At 41.8% G+C, this 22,819-nt stretch overlaps 1 protein-coding gene across 1 annotated transcript; it reads right to left on the reverse strand.

Annotated features, from left to right (window-relative positions):
• Nucleotides 1–256: 256 nt before the first annotated feature.
• On the reverse strand, nt 257–20,244 carry LOC310872774 (uncharacterized protein; the record flags this gene model as incomplete). The annotated part of the gene is made up of 12 exons (XM_083784859.1): nt 257–900; nt 1,033–1,120; nt 1,681–1,701; nt 1,744–1,785; nt 2,788–2,859; nt 12,863–12,937; nt 13,271–13,368; nt 13,846–13,864; nt 15,419–15,592; nt 17,415–17,486; nt 18,430–18,501; nt 20,208–20,244. The coding sequence occupies 11 exons, from the start codon at nt 20,242–20,244 to the stop codon at nt 1,062–1,064; spliced, it is 741 nt and encodes a 246-aa protein (XP_083640985.1). The 3' UTR covers nt 257–900; nt 1,033–1,061.
• Between the last annotated feature and the right edge of the window lie 2,575 nt (nt 20,245–22,819).

The raw sequence follows: 22,819 nt of genomic DNA on the forward strand, positions 1-22,819 counted from the left end.
GGTGTAACGATAGTGACTGCATCGAAAAATCGATTTTAATTTCAAGAATCGAAGTATATCGAATTGATAACAGCAACATTGACTATGGATCGTTTCGCAATGGAAATAATCGGTATCGAATCGTTTTGCTATGCAATTAATCAAATACTACATTTTTGTGCGTGGTATTTAGCCATTTTTAGAAGAAAAATGAAAAAGAGGGGTTTCATTACTTAATTTAAAATAATGCCAATGTATTTTAAATAGTTCGATAGTATCGATTTCAAATTGTTGAATCGGATCGTATCGCCATAATGACCCAATATCGTCCATGTATCGTATCGTCAACCATGCATCGTGAATGTATCTCGGTTCAAATGTATCGTTACACCCCTAGTAGGTACCAATAATCTATACAGTGCATTCACACTGACAAGAACAACACAGCCTAAAATACAGCTGTGCTTTCCGCTATATGTCCAAGAGTTAGTTGTGTGTGATCGGTTTCTGCCGGTAGAGTGAACGTGTCAAACTTATATCATTGTGTTTTGCCAATGGAAAAATAGCACAAACAATATATATAGGTAGATATATTGGTTCTCTGTTGGGATTGGTTGGGGCAGCAGACTAAGGGCTCCATTTTCGTCACCGCTAAACCCCTTATCCCTAAACTTCTTTGCCTTTTTCTCTTTTTTTTAAACTAATTTTCTAAATAAAATTGAATAGTTAAAATGGCCAGTATGCAAGCTCACAACGTATCAATGTAGATTGGCTAGTTGAACAACTATTCAAAAATGTTTTTCAAAATATAAAAAAAAAAGGCAAAGAAGTTTAAGGGATAAGGGGTTTAGTGTGATTGACTCATAACATCAGTGGGGATATAAAGACGTCTTGTCTTCACCAACATATTCGTTTACCATCCTGGAACAAAACAACATTGTACAACTTTAAACCAGATACACTGACATGCACACACGCACACGATCACCTCTACAGTGATCACATTTCATATTGTATGTATATTCGAGTATATTATGTATCGTGTTCGCTCACCATTATTTTCCTTGTCCATATACTTGAGTTCAATCTGTGAAATTGTGTGAATATGTAACGTCACTGCAGGACTCTGCTGCAGATTCAGCTGAAAGAAAGAACCATATCATATATAACCAAATCACCTCCACATAAGTAATCTATATAGCCTACAATTATGTAAACATGGACCGTTCCCTCTTTGAAACTCTGCATGTAAATAAATATGTGTTATCATGAAGTGCATTATGCTACTGTAACATTTTCACTTGAGATTCTTTGATTGCCCTCGCGCCACCTTCTGGTAGACTTGATCATTTCAGTTCATGTTTGCGAACGCAGTGAGCCACTTACTATGACAGCAAGGGCTGAATGTCTGTGTGTGTGTGTGTGTGTGTGTCCCGCTGTTACACCACCCGCCCGCCACCAGAGGGCGCAGCTGTAGCACACACACACACACACACACACACACACACACACAGGGCGCAGCTGTAGCACACACACACACACACACACACACACACACACACACACACACACACACACACACGAGCTGCGTTCGCTTCCCGCGTTTGCGCGTCTTACTTGTGTAAAATGGTAAATGGTGCCTGGCTGTTTAGATTCACCAATTCACACACAATCACGTATTAATGCATTCTGTTCGCTCACCCTTCTTTTCCTCGTCCATATAATATATGGACGGGACATATTCACAGATTGAACTCAAATATAATTTGAGTTCAATCTGTGAATATGTCCCGTCACTGGACTCGTCTGAAAGAAAGAACCAGAAGGTGACGACATGCATGTTCTAGTTGTTCTACTGTCTATATGTCTATATGTCTGTTATTGTGTAATAGTTCACATACTATACGTTGGGAAGTTGTGGTTGTTGTTATTGTTGTAGTAAAAATGTTTTGGTGTTTGTAGCCTTCATGTAGCACAGGATTATGACAAGAAAGTAGTGCATATATGCCTACATGTGTATTTACATTTCCATATTGTTTAAATGTATGAAACAAAGACAAAAACAACAAAAGGCAAATTGTTATTGTTATGCCACTGCCATCCATGTATTAAGTGTAATATTGTAATAAGTGTAGTGTAATTAAGTCTAATAGTGTAATGAGTGTAATAGTGTAATAAGTTTAATAGCGTAATAAGTGAAATAGTGTAACAGTGTAATAAGTGTTATAAGTATAATACCACTTTTACATAGATTGTGCATTTCATTCACACATTCACACACACACATCCGTCATCCACACACCAATGGCAGAGGAAACCATCCAAGGCACCAACAAGAACATCAGGAGCAATTAGGGGTTCAGTGTCTTGCTCAAGGACACTTCGACACTAACTCTGGGGAAGCCCGGGTTCGAACTGGCAACCTTGCGGTTATCATCCAGCCACTAATAGGCGATTGCACTCCTGTGTGGTATTTCCAAATGCGCCCTAAGTGGCTCCTGCACATGCATATCATATTGTCAGACTAAGCTGCACCACATATCTATAGATATGATGAAAAACATTTGTGTATGCGAGCTGTGACATGCATATGTAAGATTTGATTGTTGGCTAACTTCACATATTAATATATGATCGACAATTGATTTATGATGAGCAGCCTGCATACACCCATCAAATCTGATAAATGACAGTCACGTGGACTGTATTATCATATAACAAATAATATATCTATACATTCCATAAACGTCACATTAATCATATTTCATATTAACGTAACGTTTCCTGTAATATATGTTGTTTGCTCACTGTTTTTCTTGTCCATATATTTGAGTTCAATCTGTGAATATGTCGCGTCACTGGACCCAGCTGCTGGCTCGTCTGAAAGAAAACCACAGACATCCATACAGATTCAAATCATCTCCACTTAATTCATCTGTATTGTTCTGGAAATCCTAATAGTCCGGCAGTCGAGGTGGACGGGTGGGAAATTTAGTATATAGTATTTTGTATTGGCCTAAAATATTGTCTATATACTCATGAATCCACTTGCTGGCCTGCTGTCGGTATTGGGCAATTTCTTTATAGGGGTTTCTTGTGACCCTATCATTAACATCCTATAGCAGGCAAAAATGTCAAAAATGTCAAACTGTCCTTTTGCTTTAAGTAGCATGTGCCATGTCAAACTAGGGGGTTTTCATGATTCTGATTCCATTCCAAGCATTAGTTAAATACACTCCTTGGGCTAAAAACAGCCGTAGCCAAATGTGCTGACCTCATCACATTTGTCATGTCATGACGTCTAGGGCTGTTTTTAGTGCAAATGGTAGGGTCACAAGAAACCCCTATAAAATAAATTGCCCAATAGTGACAGCCGGTCAGCAAGTGATTCATGAATGTATGTCTATAGACAATATTTTAGGCCAATAAAAAAAGACTATATACCAAATTTCCCACTTTAAACAAAAGAAGCCTGTCGGCTGCCGAACTATAATAGCTCTCTCTATGAAAACCCACATTTATATAAGCATCTTGCAGTACAATTTTATGCTACTTTAACATATAATCATCTTGCAGTACAATATATATGCTACTAACACCAGTAAGCCGCCCGGAGGGCGAGAAGGGTGAGGTTGCGCTGAAACAAAAGAGCTTCTTAATACGGCAGAGTTGAGAAGCAGGAGTTAAACATATTAATCTGGTGTCAGTGAGGTCAGATGTAGAGTTGCTTGCCGGCTCCATATATGCAGATCTAGTATGTCAAACCATGTATGGCTATCCAGGGTTTGATGAGGTCAGTGTCGTGATCTTCATGGAGATCCAGGTCATGATAGTCAGCTCCACATATGGATGTGTGGTACCAACTTGGTTCATTTGCACGTGTGACTCATGCCACGGCAACCACACTGGTTGTCTTGAGACTGTCACAATATGGCCATGTATTGACATTCCCGTATATGGGCTGAATATTGATGACATCAGGGATGGACTTTTTCTCCTTTTTTTGTAATGTTTTTTTGCGACTTTCACCTTTATTTTATATTTTTTGTAGAGAGACAGACAGTAAGCTGACAGGGAATGGGGGAGAGAGACATGCAGTAAAGGCCGCCAGGATCGGGAGTCGAGCCAGCGGCACACTGCCAGGCTCGAACTACCGGCCAAGGTGCCTGGACTTCTGAGCCACGGCCCAGGCCCCTATACTATACACAGGTTTAATGTTTAATGTTTTTTGTATTTTTTTTGTCAGTGTGTATTATCGGACTTCAAAGCATGAACAGCATAGGGGAGAGCGGGGTCAGTCGGTGCGGTAGGACGGTTTCACCTCGGACTGGATACCATGCAACACTTTTCGTCGCGTATTTCCGGCGACGTCATTCGATTCCATAGCGCGCGAAAGCCTTACAGAGAAAATTTTATCCATTTCCTTGGAAGATTGGCGGAGATACAGAACCTTTTGTGTTTTTGCACGCTGTAAGTACAAAATCGCCTATTTGAGTGTTTAATGTTTGTACGGATGTATTTATTAGCTGACGATTGTTAATGGATTTCATCTGTTAGGCTAATCTGTATACTAACCCCAGGCGAAGATTCCATTGAAAAATATGCAATAGCCTTTGAGCTAGCTAGCTAAACATATCAACAGTCGCCAGAGGGACAGCCGGCGCATCCATGCGCCTTTACGCTGCTTACGCATAGCATAGCATTAGCAGCCCATAGCATTGCCTATGTTAGTGGTTCCCAAACTTTAGCAGTGATTTCATATGCCAGAGAGGATTTCTTTTTAGCGGCTCTAGCAGTGAGTCTCGGCCCGTTTCGTTTCGGGGACCCCCAGTTTAACATGCGTTGGTCTGCGGACCCCCATTTAGTCTACGGACCCCCACCACTGGCCTATGTAGGCTATAGGCACAATTTCGTTGTAGGCTACTGGTTACAATGACAATAAAGATCTATCTATATGTAGCCTATATATATATTTATATATCATATATGTATATAGGCCAGTGGTTCCCAAAGTGGGGTCCAGGGAACCCCAGGGGTCCTTGAGGGAGTTCCAGGGGGTCCCCAGCTAAATGATGGTTGGGAACCAAATGAACCCTTATGGATCTGTAACTCAGAGAGTGCACAAATGGACTCTCAGAATTAAATTGATTTTAAAATATAAATTGGGGTCTCAAAGATAGAAATACCACTAGGTGGGGGTCCGTGGACTGGTGCATGTCAGGCTGGGGGTCCTTGGGGTTGAATGGGTTGGGAGTTGAGAGGCTGCTAGAGCTGTTAAAAAAAATCATCTTTTATGGGGGTCCCTGGCATATCTTTTCAAATGGGGGTCCGCGGGCTCATTTGTGTCAATTTGGGGGTCCTTGACAGGGAAACATTTGGGAACCACTGATATAGGCCTATATAGCCTATAATGAAAATATAGATATAGACAGTGTTGCCATTTCTTCCATGCAGATGCCCAGAATTAGAGTGAGGAAGACCTCAAGAGGTCTCTACCCCCCAGAGGCCTTCCCCCTAGCCTACCAGGCCGTCTTAGACGGCGAGTCTGTCCGTGGGGCAGCTAAGCTCCATGGGGTGTCAGAGACAACTCTGAGGCGCTATAAACAGAGGAAGGCCCTGGACCCTGACGCCCCACTACCTGGCTACAACAATCCCCATAATAGGGTCTTGAGTGCAGCCCAGGAAGCTGTCCTCACAGATTACCTCCTCAAGGCATCCAGTATTTATTATGGCCTCAGCCCTAGGGAGGTAAGATCAAATGATGAGGCATATAAGTGCTGGTTATGATGCATTAGACCTATAATAATAATAATAATAATAACTTTATTTATATAGCACTTTTCTGGACAAAGTCACAAAGTGCTGCACAACAAAAGAAAGCATATTCATATACAATATAAAAACAACAACAATGCAATAGATAAAAATAAAAATAAAAATACCGACAGAATTCAGTGAACAAACATTCAACGGGGCTAGGGGGGGAATGCTTTTCTATAGCCTAAGCTCAGTGAAACAGCACAACACCAAGCTATGTGCTGTTCCACTGAGTCTACAATGCATCACAACCAGCACTTATAAATTAGCCTACATGGGCTAGGAACCATTGGTTATTAAAGTAGGGTCGGGGGACCCCCAGGGGCCCCCAGAGGGAGTTCCTGGGGGGGGGGGGGGGGGGGGGCTCAGCTAAATGATGGATATTAGTTATCAAATGGACCCTTATGTAACTATAATTCCCAGAGATAGAAATGCCATTATATGAGGACCTAATGCATAAACTGGTGCTCCTTGAAATTAATATGGCAGACTGCTATAGCTGTAAAAATGGTTTTTATTTCAGTTTTGACAACTTATATGAATGCATTTTTTTCTGTTCAGCTGGTTACAAAAATGTTAGACAAAGTAAAAATAATTTAAATATAAATATAAATCAAGATGCATAACATTTATTACTGACATGGACAATGAAACTACTTTTAATAATTCATCGTTTATGTCATCAGGTCCGTAGGCTTGCTTTTCAGCTGGCCGCCAATTTCCAGAACCCTGGGCTGCCAGAGAGATGGCTGGGAAGGGCTGGCTGACAAGCTTCCTGGAGCGAAACCCTGTGCTGTCACTTCGCCGTCCTCAGGCCACCAGCCTTTCCAGAGCGACCAGCTTTAACCCAGTCAATGTGGACAAGTTCTTCCAGAACCTGTCCCAAGTTATCACACGTCACCGCTTTCAAGCGAAAGACATCTGGAACATGGACGAGACCAGCACCGTTACTGTCCAAGTTCCAGACAAAGTCATCGCCTGCCGAGGCAGAAAGCAGGTTGGCGCCATGACGTCCGCAGAGAGGGGGACCTTGGTCACGATGGCGTTCGCCGTCAGTGCACAAGGAAACAGGTTGGTGAGATGTGAAAATACTTTTCACTGTGCTGTACTTGTACTGTACATTGACAATAAATTAAATCTCATCTCAATCTCATCTCAACAGCATTCCACCACAGTTCATCTTCCCCAGGAAGAACTTTAAGGACCACTTTGTGCGGGATGGGCCCCCAGGCTGCATTGGAACAGCCAGTGGTTCTGGATGGATGCAAGAGAAAGACTTTTTAGTTTTCTTAAAGCACTTTGTGCGTCACAGCAGAGCTACACAGGAAGCTAAAGTCCTTCTGCTGCTTGACAACCATGTGTCTCACCTCTCCCTGGAAGGCATCGATTACTGCAGGTAACCGCCGTAGCCTGAAAACCCACCTTTTCAGACTCCATCATGGCCCATAGCACTTACCCTAACCCCTTAGATAGCATTTATGTTGGCTTAGATAGCATTTGATACAGACTTATAGCATGTTATGTAGACAGCACTATAATTGTATTGTATTTAGTCATAGCACGCTATAGTACATATGTATAGCATAGTAGTAAATATGTATAGTTTATATGTATAGTGTATGTATAGTTTCATTATATAGATATTCCACTGTTACTTTCTTAGCTTACGCATGTTTCATGATAAATACTTTTATGTGATGTATTCCCATGCTGCTACAATGCCTACATTGTAAATTGTAAATTGCAGGGAAAATGGAGTTGTGCTGCTGTCCTTCCCTCCCCACTGCTCCCACAAGCTCCAGCCTCTGGACCGCAGTGTGTACGGCCCGCTGAAGAGATACATCAATTCGGCGATGGACCAGTGGATGATGCAAAACCCTGGGAAAACGGTGTGCATCTACGATTTACCAGGTGTGTTGCTTTGATCAATGTCTGACTCCAACTGAACTAAAATACTGTGACATCATCATAATATGATATCAAAAGATTATCAGGTCAGGCCAGCTAGACCTTTTTAGACACATGTCAATAATGAAATGCAATCAAATTACCAGCATACATTTTTAACCCTTTATAGCCAAACTTTCTTATCTAAATCATGAAATTGCTCAAACATAAAACACTTACCAATTGGCTCCTACACCATGTATGCACTAGGCTAAATGTGTTCTCTTTTTCTGCTTGTTGTTCCAGGGATCGTAAGAACAGCGCTTCCATCCGCTGCAACACCATCCAACATCACAGCTGGCTTCCGCTGCACTGGCATTTGGCCAGTCAACAAACACATTTTTGGTGAGAGAGATTTCGCGCCCTCTTACGTCACAGACAGACCAGCACCACCTGCCAGTCCTGCCTTCTCCACACCTGAGGCCACCCCTCCAGTCACAGACAGACCAGCACCACCCACCTTAGAGTCTGCACCTGCCAGTCCTGCCTTCTCCACACCTGAGGCCACCCCTCCAGTCACAGACAGACCAGCACCACCCGCCTTAGAAGAGTCTGCACCTGCCACTCCTGCCTTCTCCACACCTGAGGCCACCCCTCCAGTCCACGCTGAGGGTCACATTTCCACCCATTCTCTGGCTAGAATTCAGGCTCAACTGCTGGCTGCCAGCACTCAGCTCCAAGTTTCAACTCAGCACCCCACTCCACTCACACAGCAGGCCACTGTAGAACTTGCAGCTACACTGATGGCCCTCTCATCTCAGCTGCTAGCTCTGAATCAAGCCCCTCAGGTCCCCACTGCCACACACACACACACACACACACAGGTTGTCACCAGTCCGGTCTGTTCTGTTCAAGTTGTCGCCACACAGGTCCACGCTGGACTGGTGTCCTCTGAACCTGGGCTGGTCACTCCAGTGACCAGCCCAGGTTCAGAGGACACCAGTTTCAGCCCAGAGCTGATGCGGCCTCTACCAAAGGCTGGACCCAGGAAGCAGCAGAGGGGGGGGGGGAGAAAGAGGACCACCGCCATCCTCACAGACACCCCTGTGAAAGCAGCATTGGAAGAGGAGAAAAGGGTCTCGATGGCAAAGAAGAAAAAGCTGTTTCCTTCCAAGGCTCCTAAAAGATCTGCTGGCCAGGCTGCTGTGTCTTCTAAGCAGGCTCCTACAACATCTGCTGGCCAGGCTGCTGTGTCTTCTAAGAAGGCTCCTACAAGGTCTGCTGGCAAAAAGGCCAAGTCTAAGACCAACAACACGCCTGTGGTGCCTGCCATTGATGATGATACAACGGAGTGCATTGTGTGTGGGGAAACTGACTTCAATAGTAGGCCAGGGCTTTGGATAACGTGCAACGTCTGTGGCGTCTGGGCACACGAGGAGTGCACAGATACAGAGCAGACTTATGTCTGCCACGTCTGTGAGGACTTCGATTGAGCTGCTATGCACGGCCCCACACACACACACACACACACACACACACACACACACACACACACACACACACACACACACTAATCTGTTTCTCCCCTGTGTTTTTGTTTCATAGGCTATTTGAATATTTGTTCTTTCAATCAGTCTAATCAATCAGTCTTATTTCAATCAATCTAAGGGGCTTGGTGTAGGGTTGTAGCCTATTTGCAGTTGCACTTTTTATATGAAACGTTTACAGTGTTTGTTTACAATGTGTATTTATTGTGTAGCCTGTAGGCCTAATGTTCCCTAGGCTAGCCTACTGTTGTGGTATTTATAGGCCAATGCAAAGTGTTATAGCCTATTGGGATATATCCTTTTAATAGGCCTGATATTTGTTCTTTCAATCAGTCTAATCAATCAGTCTTATTTCAATCAATCTATGGGGCTTGGTGTAGGGTTGTAGCCTATTTGTGTTTGATTTTGTGTTGCAGTTAATAGTCTTGCAATAGTCTGCAAGATTTTGAGGTTTACATTTTAAATGGCATTTAATGTTTGCAGTTGCACTTTTATATGAAACGTTTACAGTGTTTGTTTACAATGTGTATTGTGTAGCCTATAGGCCTAATGTTTCCTAGGCTAGCCTACTGTTGTGGTTTTTATAGGCCAATGCAAAGTGTTATCGCCTATTAGGATATTTTTTTTTAATAGGCCTGATTTTACCCTGAGTGTAGCCTACAAATGGAAATTTGTAGGCTAGTTACAGACCCATAAGGGTCCAAACCAGGGTCTATGGACCCTCATTTAATGACATTTCTACTTCCAGGACCCCCAATTTATATTGTAAAAGTAATGCTGATTTAACTGAGTGTAGCCTACAAATGGAACCAAATGTGTAACGGGTCCATTTTGTTCCATTTGTAGGCTACACTCTAGTTACAGACCCATAAGGGTCCAAACCAGGGTCTATAGACCCTCATTTAATGACATTTCTACCTTCAGGACCCCCAATTTATATTGTAAATAATGCTGATTTAACTGATTGTAGCCTACAAATGGAACCAAATGTGTAACGGGTCCATTTTGTTCCATTTGTAGGCTACACTCTAGTTACAGACCCATAAGGGTCCAAACCAGGGTCTATGGACCCTCATTTAATGACATTTCTACCTTCAGGACCCCCAATTTATATTGTAAAAGTAGCCTAATGCTGATTTAACTGAGTGTAGCCTACAAATGGAACCAAATGTGTAACGGGTCCATTTTGTTCCATGTGTAGGCTACACTCTAGTTACAGACCCATAAGGGTCCAAACCAGGGTCTATAGACCCTCATTTAATGACATTTCTACCTCCAATTTAGATTGTAAAATGAATGTTGATTTAACTGAGTGTAGCCTGCACATGGAACCAAATGGACCGTTACACATTTGGTTCCATTTACACTCCGGGTTACAGACCCAAATGGGTTTCAAACCCCCTTGAATGCACTTGTGAACACTCCTTTTAAAGCACTTTGAATAATGCACTAGGCTATTAAATGTTTGCAGTTGCACCATTTAGCCTGTTGTTCAGTAGCATTTTGTTATGGTGTTCTAAACAGCTGACCGAAGGGAATAAAATGAAGTGAACATGTTCATTCTATTTCATTAATTCTATCTATAGCCTAAGCATATTGTTGGTAGGAGAATTAGGATCAGAAGTCACTCTTAATCTATTCTAAATGGTCTAGCTAGCCTAATTGTTCATTTAGACTAGCTATTCTGACATGTTTTAATTTGCTTTGCTGGGGGGAACCCTATAGCCCCCAATGGCCCTTGTGGTCCCCGGACCACATGTTGAGAGCCACTGACATAGTTGAGAACCACTGACATAGGCTGCAGCTGACATTTAGACTAATCAACCAATTTAGATCCAGCCTGTTTTGGACATGGAATGGACATGATGTGAAACCCTACTCAAAAGGTAAGGATTAGGAATAGTTTTAGAAATTTGTTTGACAATCAGAAGTGGACATTTTGTAGAAGGATTGTATTGAAGCATAACTGAGCGTTAGATGCCAGAAACATGACTTAATAGCTTTATTTAGGACGATTTATGTGAGGGCGCCTCTCGTACCGCTCCTACGCAGCTTTTGTCCTGCCAATAGCGCTGTGCGGAAGTCAGCGCGAGATCACTTTGCGTGACGATAGCGTCCGACTAGTTTCACCAAAATAAAAAAATACTCGGGCTAATGGGAGAGGACAAGTGTATCTTGTTCAAAAAAAAGTTTGGTTACGTGAAATGAATTAATCTCTGTGCAGGGAGGGAATTTGTAAAATGCGCGCCGCCTGACCCCGCTCTCCCCTACACAGCCAAGTAGAAAATACACAAAAGCAGCTTGCTTGATTAAACATTGTTTTACTTTAAGGTATAACTGGAAGGCAGCATTGGCTATACAATGATGCAATCGCAACTGTCAGCGCTGCTAGTGCAGTGAGTGCACACACTGGGAAGTGGGAACAATTACAACCAAACAACACAGGTCAATGTGACATGACAGGTCGAGTACCTGCAGTGATTATTAGCTGCTGCCAACTAGTGGTAAGTGGATGTACAGGATGAGGCTGAATAATATTGACAAGGCTGATTGGAAGGCTGCGATGCAATGCAATATTACTACTACTACTACTACTACTACAAGTAAGACGCGCAAACGCGGGAAGCGAACGCAGCTTGTAAATTGCAATAACAACAATTAGAATAAATTACGTACTTTTTTTTTCTTTTTAGTTAGTATTTTTTTTAAGTTTTCTACTGTGTGTGTGTGTGTGTGTGTGTGTGTGTGTGTGTGTGTGGTTGTTTGTGTGTGTGTGTGTGTGTGTGTGTGTGTGTGTGTGTGTGTGTGCTACAGCTGCGCCCTCTGGTGGCAGGCGGGTGGTGTCACAGCGGGACAGACACACAGACAGACAGACACACAGACATGATCTGCAGGGTCTCATAGTTAGTGCTCATTGCGTTCGCAACTATACTACCTTACTACTACTACTACTACTACTATTTCTTTTTGAAAATTTAAACGATTGAAACATATATAAGGCCGCCACTGAGATCCCCTCACTTCACACAGGTGTGATCTTTATTTTGAATTGACAGAGCTTCTTAAATTAAGAAGCAATCTTGTGTCATATATATTTGCCTGATGAGGACCTCCTATAGAGTTTTGAAATGTTGCATAAAGAAAGTCTCTTGTGGAGCTCTAGAAACTAATGTGTGGATGTCCCTTCTTCCTTTTTGAGTGGTGCAACCACTCCCTTATGGAGCTATGTGTGTGGGTGGCTGGCTGGGTGGCTGGCTGAGTGACTGGCTGGTTGGCTGGGTGGCTGGCTGGCTGGGTGGCTGGCTGGGTGGCTGGGTGGCTGGCTGGCTGGGTGGCTGGCTGGGTGGCTGGCTGGGTGGCTGGGTGACTGGCTGGGTTACTGGGTGACTGGGTGACTGGCTGCATGCGACTGAGCACGAAAACAGCATGGTTGTTTTTCATTGAGGCTTTGTGTGATGGACAGTGTGGTAGACCTACATGTTGATGTGCATAGCCTGATGCAGACCCTCACACACAATGCATTGTGTAATTTCCTCACTAAATAATTTCCCGCACAAATGACAACATTACAGTACTGTACTGTACACATTCACCATTCATACACAGACGGTGTGAGCTGTTTATTCGCTCACCCTTCTTTTCCTTGTCCATATCTTTGAGTTCAATCTCTGAATATATGGGATCACTGGACTCTGCTGCAGGTTCATCTGAAAGAAATCGCCATAGACATCCATAAATGATATGATCATCTCCACACAATTCATCTATAAATTTCAAACAGCTAACTCTTTGAAAATTCACATTTATTCATAGGCCTAAATAACAATTAATAACAACAAAACAACAAACTGTTAGAAATCATGTATATAGCATTATGGTGCTTTTGGAAAGGTATTTGCTTGTGTTAAAAATACTGACTGACTGACTGACTGACTGACTGACTAACTGAATTTCCATTCTCAAAGCAGATATATCAGAATTTAGTGATCAGCTGTTATGCGATTGATTGCTTGCTTTTGATTGATTATTGATTGGCTGACCATTCTGAAGTGGGGTGTGTCCATTATCTGAACTTCCTCTCTGGTTGGTCCTCTGGTCTGCTGCTGAGTTTTGATTGGTTCCCCGGGACTCGATGGATCTAGTTCAAGATAAAGATATTAAAGATTTAGGAGAAGATAATTTAATGTACCACTTCATGTACACACACACACACACACACACACACACACACACACACACACACACACACACACACACACACACACACACACACACACACACACACAGCGGCAACAGTTTGGAGAGACAAATATGAGGCACTCTGCAAAGGTCAAATAACCTTTTATTATTAAGTTTACATAAAAGGTTTAGCCTATGTTTTATGTTAACATCTGTAGTTTAATCTAAAACTATATATGTTAGAAAAGGATTAAAAAACGTCTCCTCTTAAACAGTTAGTTTAACCCGACTACAGTGAGGAGTTTCATGCAAGGAGATTCCCAGCTCCACTCCCTGCTAACAGTTGCCCTGAACAACCTGTAGGAGTCACTATTGCACGCACAAAGGTAATAGCATTCATTTGGGGAAAGACCTATTTAAACAGAGTTGTACATACCTGACACAACAAGGATGATCTGTAATAAAAAAAACAAAGAGTAAAACATGTTAATTGGTGCTGTGGTTCTGTGTCCTCAGCTAAATGATTGGTACACTGTGTAGTGTTTACAAAAAGGAACCAAATGTGTTGACTATTACACTTAATGCACATTATCACATAATATATGCAAAGCCATGTTGACGTCATAACGTGCCCGCGTGCACATCTACACTGTGTTCTAACTTCTACTTGAGCATGTGCAAATACATGTTCTAAAACGGGTAGTCCCAATACATGATTCTGATTGGCTGGTTACCGTCACGTGACCGGTGTAAATCTCACCCATAATCCACACCTTCAATCACTTTATATCAATGCCAGGTGCAAAAGCAGTGCTGCTGACCGCTTCACATGTACTGTAGTAGTATCACTCCGCCACCCGGAACCGGCTTTGTTGTTGTTATTATGGAACCGTTCACAGTGACTTTTGATTTGTTGGGTGGACTAAGTGTGGACGAGTGGTTGCAAGAAAGCGACAATATGGAGGAAGAACAGACTAAACGACACGCAGAAATAAATGACAGCGACCTACAAGAGCTTGAAAAGTCAAGAAACGAAGAGGGGACCGTGAAACAGACAATGTGGGCCGTTCGCTGTTTTCAATCCTGGTGTACCCAGAAGGAGTTGTATATTGACTTTAAAACAATCACAAAAATGGACCTTAACGAGACCCTCCGCTGCGCGTCGGGTCTAACTACGCCTCCCAGGCAGTGTAAAATAGCCGGTAACCTGAGACCTCTCGTGGCTTATTGCATAATTAATTCATTCCTGGCTGAAACTGAGCCACGAGTTTCCTTGTTCCACCATCCACTATATAAGTAAGTAAGTAGCCTTGCCGAGCCATGAGGCCCATAGCAGGGCAGGAGCCTATATCTCCTGTTTCTGTAGCTTGAGGCAGCTTGATGTACAAGTACACCCCCTGGACATGCAGGCGCTAGTATGTCTCAGGGACTTACCCCAATCTAACCCTTGATGCTGATTGTCAAGCAGGGAGGCACTGGGTCCCATTTTTAGAGTCTTTGGTATGACCCGGCCGGGGATCGAACCCCGACCTCCCAGTCTCAGGGCGGACACTCTAACCACAAGGCCACTGAGCTGGTCTTAGCATCCACTATATGCTTTATTAGTATGGCTAATAATGCAACAGGTTATGGGCCCAGTCAAATTGGCCAAAGGTGGTTCAGGCTTTTATTTGATGGTAGCGAGGAGAATTATGAGTTATGGGAGACTTGGTTCTCGGTTCTCGGTTCTTAGCAGACAAAGCCATGTTGACGTCATCACGTGCACATCTACACTGTGTTGTAACTTGTACCTGAGCATGCGCAAATAAATGTTAATCCATTCCTGGCTGAAACTCTATCGATGAGCCATGCGTTTCCTTGTTGTGACAACCATCCACTATAGCCTACGCTTTATGGCTAATAATGCAACATGGACCCTTGCGGTCTCAATGCATATAGTCAACCTTGACAAGTAGGCTACATACTGTTGAGTTTTGTAAATATATAATCTAGATGCGTGTGTTTCTCACCTTTAGATGTTTTGTATCGACACAGCAGGATCAGCAGGATGGTCAGTAGAAGAACCACAGCAACAAGTCCTACAATCAACCACACTTGTAGAGAGATCTGATCCACAGGTGGTGCAGTTGCTGAAGGTGGAGGAGGTTTGGTCACTAAAGCTGGAGTAGATACACTCACTGGAGCTGGATGAGATGGAGGTTTAGATGAAGGTGCAGTCACTGTAGGCTGAGACGCTATATGATGACAAGGACATTGAAAATGAAATAAATATATTAGAGGAACTCTTTTTTTTTAAATTCTGTCTATACTGTAAGACGTTGTGATACAACGACTGTTAGAAACCTGGGAGACAACTGCCATGTTTGTTATTTTTGCAATAGTTTACAAACGAAAACTGGAAAGATTATGTTTAAGTAGCGCTATAAATTCACTTTTGTGTGTTTAGACCCTGCATGTAGCACAGAATTATGACAAAGACAAGTTGTACACACATACAGGTCCATCGCAACGAATTAGAATAATCTGAAAAAGTTAATTATTTACCATGTACTATTATTTTCCACCACCTCGCAGCAGAGATCAGACTATACACTGACACGAAACAAGACAGGAACGCCCAAAAACGTCACAGCCGGTTTTTTAACAAGACAGGAACGCCCAAAAACATCACATCCGGTTTTTTACCCTGGGCAGAATTTTCTATGGCTGCCAATGCAACTTTTTCCAATCCTTAATCACATAGGGACAAACATCTATGCCGATAATATCTAACTTGCGGAGGTAACGTGCCTTGTCCACGGGCAACAGATCTTTCAACGTATGGCATTGCAAATACGTTTGATAATCGCTACTCTGCGCAATATTGTTTTGAAAATGCCGCAAATTGCATTGCAGTGAACGAGAGCAAATCACAAATCACAAATCTTACCCTGGGGGGTGGGCGGAGCCGCGGAGTCGCAGCTGACGCCCCTCCCTCCGCTCTGATGACGCGTTGTTATGTCAATGTATCCAGCATAGCTATATCCACCTCAGTGGACAGTCAATACGGGCAGTGTCGGTATGCCAATCAGAGGCAGGTGGGGCGTTACCATGTCTATGCTCAGCAGCACATTAGATATACGCTGCGTGGGTGCGTGGGTGTGTTCATAATAAAAAGGGGGCATTTCAATGGGAGTGGCCTTTCGCGAAAACGTGCATACAACTTCCAATACAGGTAGATTCACATATTTGCAAGATTTTGTGGACTGGTTGTTACGACACAAAGAACGGCTCAGTAACTGTTACCCGTAGACTACCGTTGGCGGTTTTGATGTAGTGAATTAATTAATCCAGACCCCACGTTGACGGTATTGACGTAATTGTTTTATTCCCTATAATCGGAGGCTTTGTTTTACATAATGTAGCAACTTTTAGCATTTTTTGCTAACGGCCGATGTCCTCCACTTAAAACCGGACAAAATCCTCGTGTGCACGCTCGCACACACACGCACGGGGACAGATCACTGTGTAACACAGTGCAGAAAGATAGCGGATGTTGACACCTGTTTAACCGGAAACGATCAGATTCATAATGGTGAAGTTACCGCCACCATCAGGACTGGGTGTCTAATACTATATGATTGCCCTGTTAAAATGAGATATAGTGTGTATATCACAGATTTATCTATTGGCATTCAAATTATGAATAAAAAATATGAATAGAGCTGGCAGAAGGCACTGAAAAGCTGCTATTGGGGTGGCAGTCCAAGGAATGTTGTTTGGCAAAAAAGGGGGTGTGACAAGTGGGTGTGCCCATAAAACAGCATGGCTCCTCAACATATGAAAACAACCGAAAAAACATTCTGCATTGGCCCAATATCCAGTTTTGTTCCCAATATATTTATCAACCCATCTCCCAAATTTGGTAATCGGTATACATTTGGAATTGTCAACATACATAATAGACAGAAATGTAGAATGTTGCTCTAAATTTCTTAATATTATAAAACAAATCAGATGACTCACCAAATGTTTCGTGGGCATCATGGAATTCATCCTCATCATGATCATCATCATCATCATCGTCCTCAGATTTATCTGTTGTTCACATTAGCAAGTAAAACGCAAAACAATAACAGACACTTCCTGGACAAAATGTGTGGAGTGTACCTTTAAAACCATAGTTACACTGACTCAATAGGAATAGCATTGATTAAAGTGTAGCCTACATAATGCATTAATACACAGTGTAGAAATGGAGTATGTCTAAGGGCTAATTAGATTTTGTCTACATATTGGAGGAAAAAAAACGACTGTTTTATAGAAAGAACAGAATACCTAACTTAGGTTTACTGTAACTGAATGTATGATGTTGGCTAAACACAAAGGATCTAAACAAAAGACTGGCAGAGAACAGATAGAAAAGAAAAAGTATCTCTAGAGAAGATATGTTTCTAGGCCTCATACCATGTGGCAATTTGACCACAGGATATGAAGTATAGTACATGTGGCACAACATGAGTGACAGTTTTATTGAAGGTATTTGCTCGGTAAAATATTTCGGGGGCATATTTAGAATGTGTGCAGGCTTGAGTATGTTAAATCAAGTTTGCATTAATGAGGATTTAGTTGACACAATAAAATAAAATGGCGATAGTATTCCATGTGGGGCAGACGGCCTGTCACAGCCAGATTTGGGAGAGCAGCGCAGCTTTGTTGTTGCGAGGAAAGCGGTAAAATGGGACTTTCGTGGTAGTTTTCGTCTCAGATTTAGTCCGACGGAGCGTCACAGTATAACTCTATGGGGGACACAAAAGCGACACAAAAGTAGGGCCCGGAAGTATCTCAGGAGGGGGCGCTCACGTCACAGCTAAAATACTGAATATCCAGTTTTGTTCCCAATATATCTATCAACCCATCTCCCAAATTTGGTAATCGGTATACATTTGGAATTGTCAACATACGTACAGTACATAATAGACAAAAATGTAAAATGTTGCTCTAAATTTCTTAATATTATAAAACAAATCAGATGACTCACCAAATGTTTCGTGGGCATCATGGAATTCATCCTCATCATGATCATCATCATCATTATCATCCTCTGAGTTATCTGTTGTTCACATTAGCAAGTAAAAAGCAAAACAATAACAGACACTTCCTGGACAAAATGTGTGGAGTGTACCTTTAAAACCATAGTTACACTGACTCAATAGGAATAGCATTGATTAAAGTGTAGCCTACATAATGCATTAATACACAGTGTAGAAATGGAGTATGTGTGAGTGGAAGGTTTTAACACGAAGCCCGCCAGAAATATAGCAAAAAGCTGTTTTCCACACAACATAACATGACGTGGTGGCAGTGGCTCAGGAGGTACCACGTTCCCAGTTCGATCCCGTGCTCCCCCAGAGTTAGTGTAGAAGTGTCCTTGAGCAAGACTCTGAACCCCTAATTGCTCCTGATATGCAGGTTGGTGCCTTGCATGGGTTCCACCACCATCGCTGTATGAAAGTGTGTGTGAATGGGAGAATGTAATGCACAAACTATATGTAAAGCGCCTTGGATAAAAGCGAAGCACAATTAATACATTCCTCAGATCAAGTACCTTCGGAGCAGTTATAGGTCTCGATCACTTTTTTCTGCTCCCGATCCCGATTTGATTTTGAGTATCTGCCGGTAACGATTTTTCCTAATCCGATATTTATATTTCTAATTTTCTATAGAACACATATCCCCTATCACAATAGTACAATATCCAAAATTGCAGACAATTCGATATCGATTTATTTTTTATTTTTTATATAAAATAATGTTCTTCATAATGAAGTGATGAACAACATGTTTAGAAAAGGAGGAAATGACAGCTACAATAAAGCAAATCCCACTCTCACATTCCACAGCAACCAGAAGTACTGCATTACTTGATGGTGATTTGTCCAAACAGCTTCGTGGGAATACAACATGCAGAATGCATTTCCCCAGCAGTGGGTCCACTGACACCAGTGATAATGGTCAGTTGGTTGTGTTTGTGAGGTATTATGATGATACCAGTGATAATGGTCAGTTGGTGGTGTTTGTGAGGTATTATGATGATACCAGTGATAATGGTCAGTTGGTGGTGTTTGTGAGGTATTATGATGATACCAGTGATAATGGTCAGTTGGTGGGGTTTGTGAGGTATTATAATGATACCAGTGATAATGGTCAGTTGGTGGTGTTTGTGAGGTATTATGATGATACCAGTGATAATGGTCAGTTGGTGGTGTTTGTGAGGTATTATAATGATACCAGTGATAATGGTCAGTTGGTGGTGTTTGTGAGGTATTATAATGATACCAGTGATAATGGTCAGTTGGTGGGGTTTGTGAGGTATTATAATGATACCAGTGATAATGGTCAGTTGGTGGTGTTTGTGAGGTATTATGATGGTACCAGTGATAATGGTCAGTTGGTGGTGTTTGTGAGGTATTATAATGATACCAGTGATAATGGTCAGTTGGTGGGGTTTGTGAGGTATTATAATGATACCAGTGATAATGGTCAGTTGGTGGTGTTTGTGAGGCATTATGATGATACCAGTGATAATGGTCAGTTGGTGGTGTTTGTGAGGTATTATAATGATACCAGTGATAATGGTCAGTTGGTGGTGTTTGTGAGGTATTATAATGATACCAGTGATAATGGTCAGTTGGTGGTGTTTGTGAGGTATTATAATGATACCAGTGATAATGGTCAGTTGGTGGTGTTTGTGAGGTATTATGATGGTACCAGTGATAATGGTCAGTTGGTGGTGTTTGTGAGGTATTATAATGATACCAGTGATAATGGTCAGTTGGTGGGGTTTGTGAGGCATGATGATACCAGTGATAATGGTCAGTTGGTGGTGTTTGTGAGGTATTATAATGATACCAGTGATAATGGTCAGTTGGTGGTGTTTGTGAGGTATTATAATGATACCAGTGATAATGGTCAGTTGGTGGTGTTTGTGAGGTATTATGATGACACCAGTGATAATGGTCAGTTGGTGGGGTTTGTGAGGTATTATGATGATACCAGTGATAATGGTCAGTTGGTGGTGTTTGTGAGGTATTATAATGATACCAGTGATAATGGTCAGTTGGTGGTGTTTGTGAGGTATTATAATGATACCAGTGATAATGGTCAGTTGGTGGTGTTTGTGAGGTATTATGATGACACCAGTGATAATGGTCAGTTGGTGGGGTTTGTGAGGTATTATAATGATACCAGTGATAATGGTCAGTTGGTGGGGTTTGTGAGGCATGATGATACCAGTGATAATGGTCAGTTGGTGGTGTTTGTGAGGCATTATGATGATACCAGTGATAATGGTCAGTTGGTGGTGTTTGTGAGGCATTATAATGATACCAGTGATAATGGTCAGTTGGTGGTGTTTGTGAGGTATTATGATGGTACCAGTGATAATGGTCAGTTGGTGGTGTTTGTGAGGTATTATGATGATACCAGTGATAATGGTCAGTTGGTGGTGTTTGTGAGGTATTATAATGATACCAGTGATAATGGTCAGTTGGTGGGGTTTGTGAGGTATTATAATGATACCAGTGATAATGGTCAGTTGGTGGGGTTTGTGAGGCATTATGATGATACCAGTGATAATGGTCAGTTGGTGGTGTTTGTGAGGTATTATGATGAGCGTATGAGTCAAAGGGGGAGTTTATTAAGTATTAATTTAGTGTTTGAGTGGTGCAACCACTCCTATAGCAGCTATGTGTGTGTCCCTCCCTGTGTCCGAGCAAGAGAATTGCGTTTTCTTCAGTTCCAAGTATTTTGTAGTTGCAGATATCGTGATATATCGTTGATGACATTTCATACAATATATCGATATATCGCAAATATCGCAATATATCGAATATAGTGATATTATCGTTATCGAGGGCCTAATATCACGATATATCTTATCGTGAAGGTACCCATATCGTCCCACCCCTAAGTCTAATTTCATGATATCGATATAATATTGATACTAGGGATGTGCCAATCACGTTTTTTGCTCCCAATCGGATTCTGATCATTGGAAAATGATGTGATCGGTAAAATCTGTAAAATATAGATCTTCACTTTTTTTGTGATTTTGCGGGATAAACGATTACCTCATGAACAGATCATGAACAATTAGTGTAATATATATGCCGATATCTCATTTGGCGGACGAGTTGAAACACTTTTAAGTTAACACCATTTTTCAGTTACATTTCTGTTTGTAGTTACTGCACTTTGGCTACTGTATGTAGGGCAGCTATATTGGTAAAGAATATGGATATTAACGTTGATAATAATTAAGAGGATGTGACATGCAGGTGTAACCTATTATGATCTTGACTGAATGAATATAAAGACATTTTAAATCAATATTCACCTTGACTGTGTCCATAGGAGAGGAAGATACTCAGCACTGAAAAACATTAATATCTGCATTTTAATTATAATTAACACAACACCAACCATAGACAGTTACAGTTGTTCAATAAGAACAAACAACAATCAATAACGTGTCCATTCTGCAAATGTTAAAGTGCTAAAGTACTGTAAGTAGCCTAAGTAGGTTTTATTTCGGTCCATAAAAAAATAAAAGAGAAAGAAATGTAAAAACGTATATAGACAAATTAAAATCCACTACCGAAAAGGTGAAGGCAGAAGCCAAGGCTTATATCGCTATACGCTTTTTAAACATACCTCAGGTTAAACACAACAGAGTACATTGTCAGACATTGATTTCACAAAAGAACAATAAAGCTGTAAACATCAGGCCATCGGTTACGGAGTTAGGGCAAAGTCTAAGGGCTTAGATTTTGCCTACATTTTGGAGGAAAAAAAACGACTGTTTTATAGAAAGAACAGAATACCTAACTTAGGTTTAACTGAATTTATGATGTTGGCTAAATACAAAGGATCTAAACAAAAGACTGGCCGAGAACAGACAGAAAATAAATAGTATCTCTAGAGAAGAAAGATGTGTTTCTAGGCCTCATACCATGTGGCAATTTGACCACAGGATATGAATAAGATGGTCCTCACAACAGTTTTATTAACTTCAATGGCTAACAATGCTTGATGACAATAGAATGAATTATCAATATGTTAATCAGAAAGGTTATTGGTGTTCGGATGGGCTGGCAATAACACGCCTACAATCTGAAGCTTAAGATTAGTGCAGACTTGTAGTGCATGTAAAAACATTTGCAGGCCTGGGCCGTGGCTCAGCGGTCCAGGCACCTTGGCTGGTGATCCAGTCTGGCAGTGTGCCGCGGGTTCGACTCCCGGCCTTTACTGCATGTCTTCCCCCCATCTCTCTCCACATTTCCTGTCAGCCTACTGTCTGTCCCTCCATAAAAAATATAAAATAAAGGCGAAAGCTGTGGGTTGGGTTACAGTCGTCAGCATCCGAGGAT

Source organism: Protomyctophum parallelum (assembly GCF_964188405.1).
Source record: "Protomyctophum parallelum genome assembly, chromosome: 1".
In the NCBI taxonomy this organism is placed as follows: Eukaryota; Metazoa; Chordata; class Actinopteri; order Myctophiformes; family Myctophidae; genus Protomyctophum; species Protomyctophum parallelum.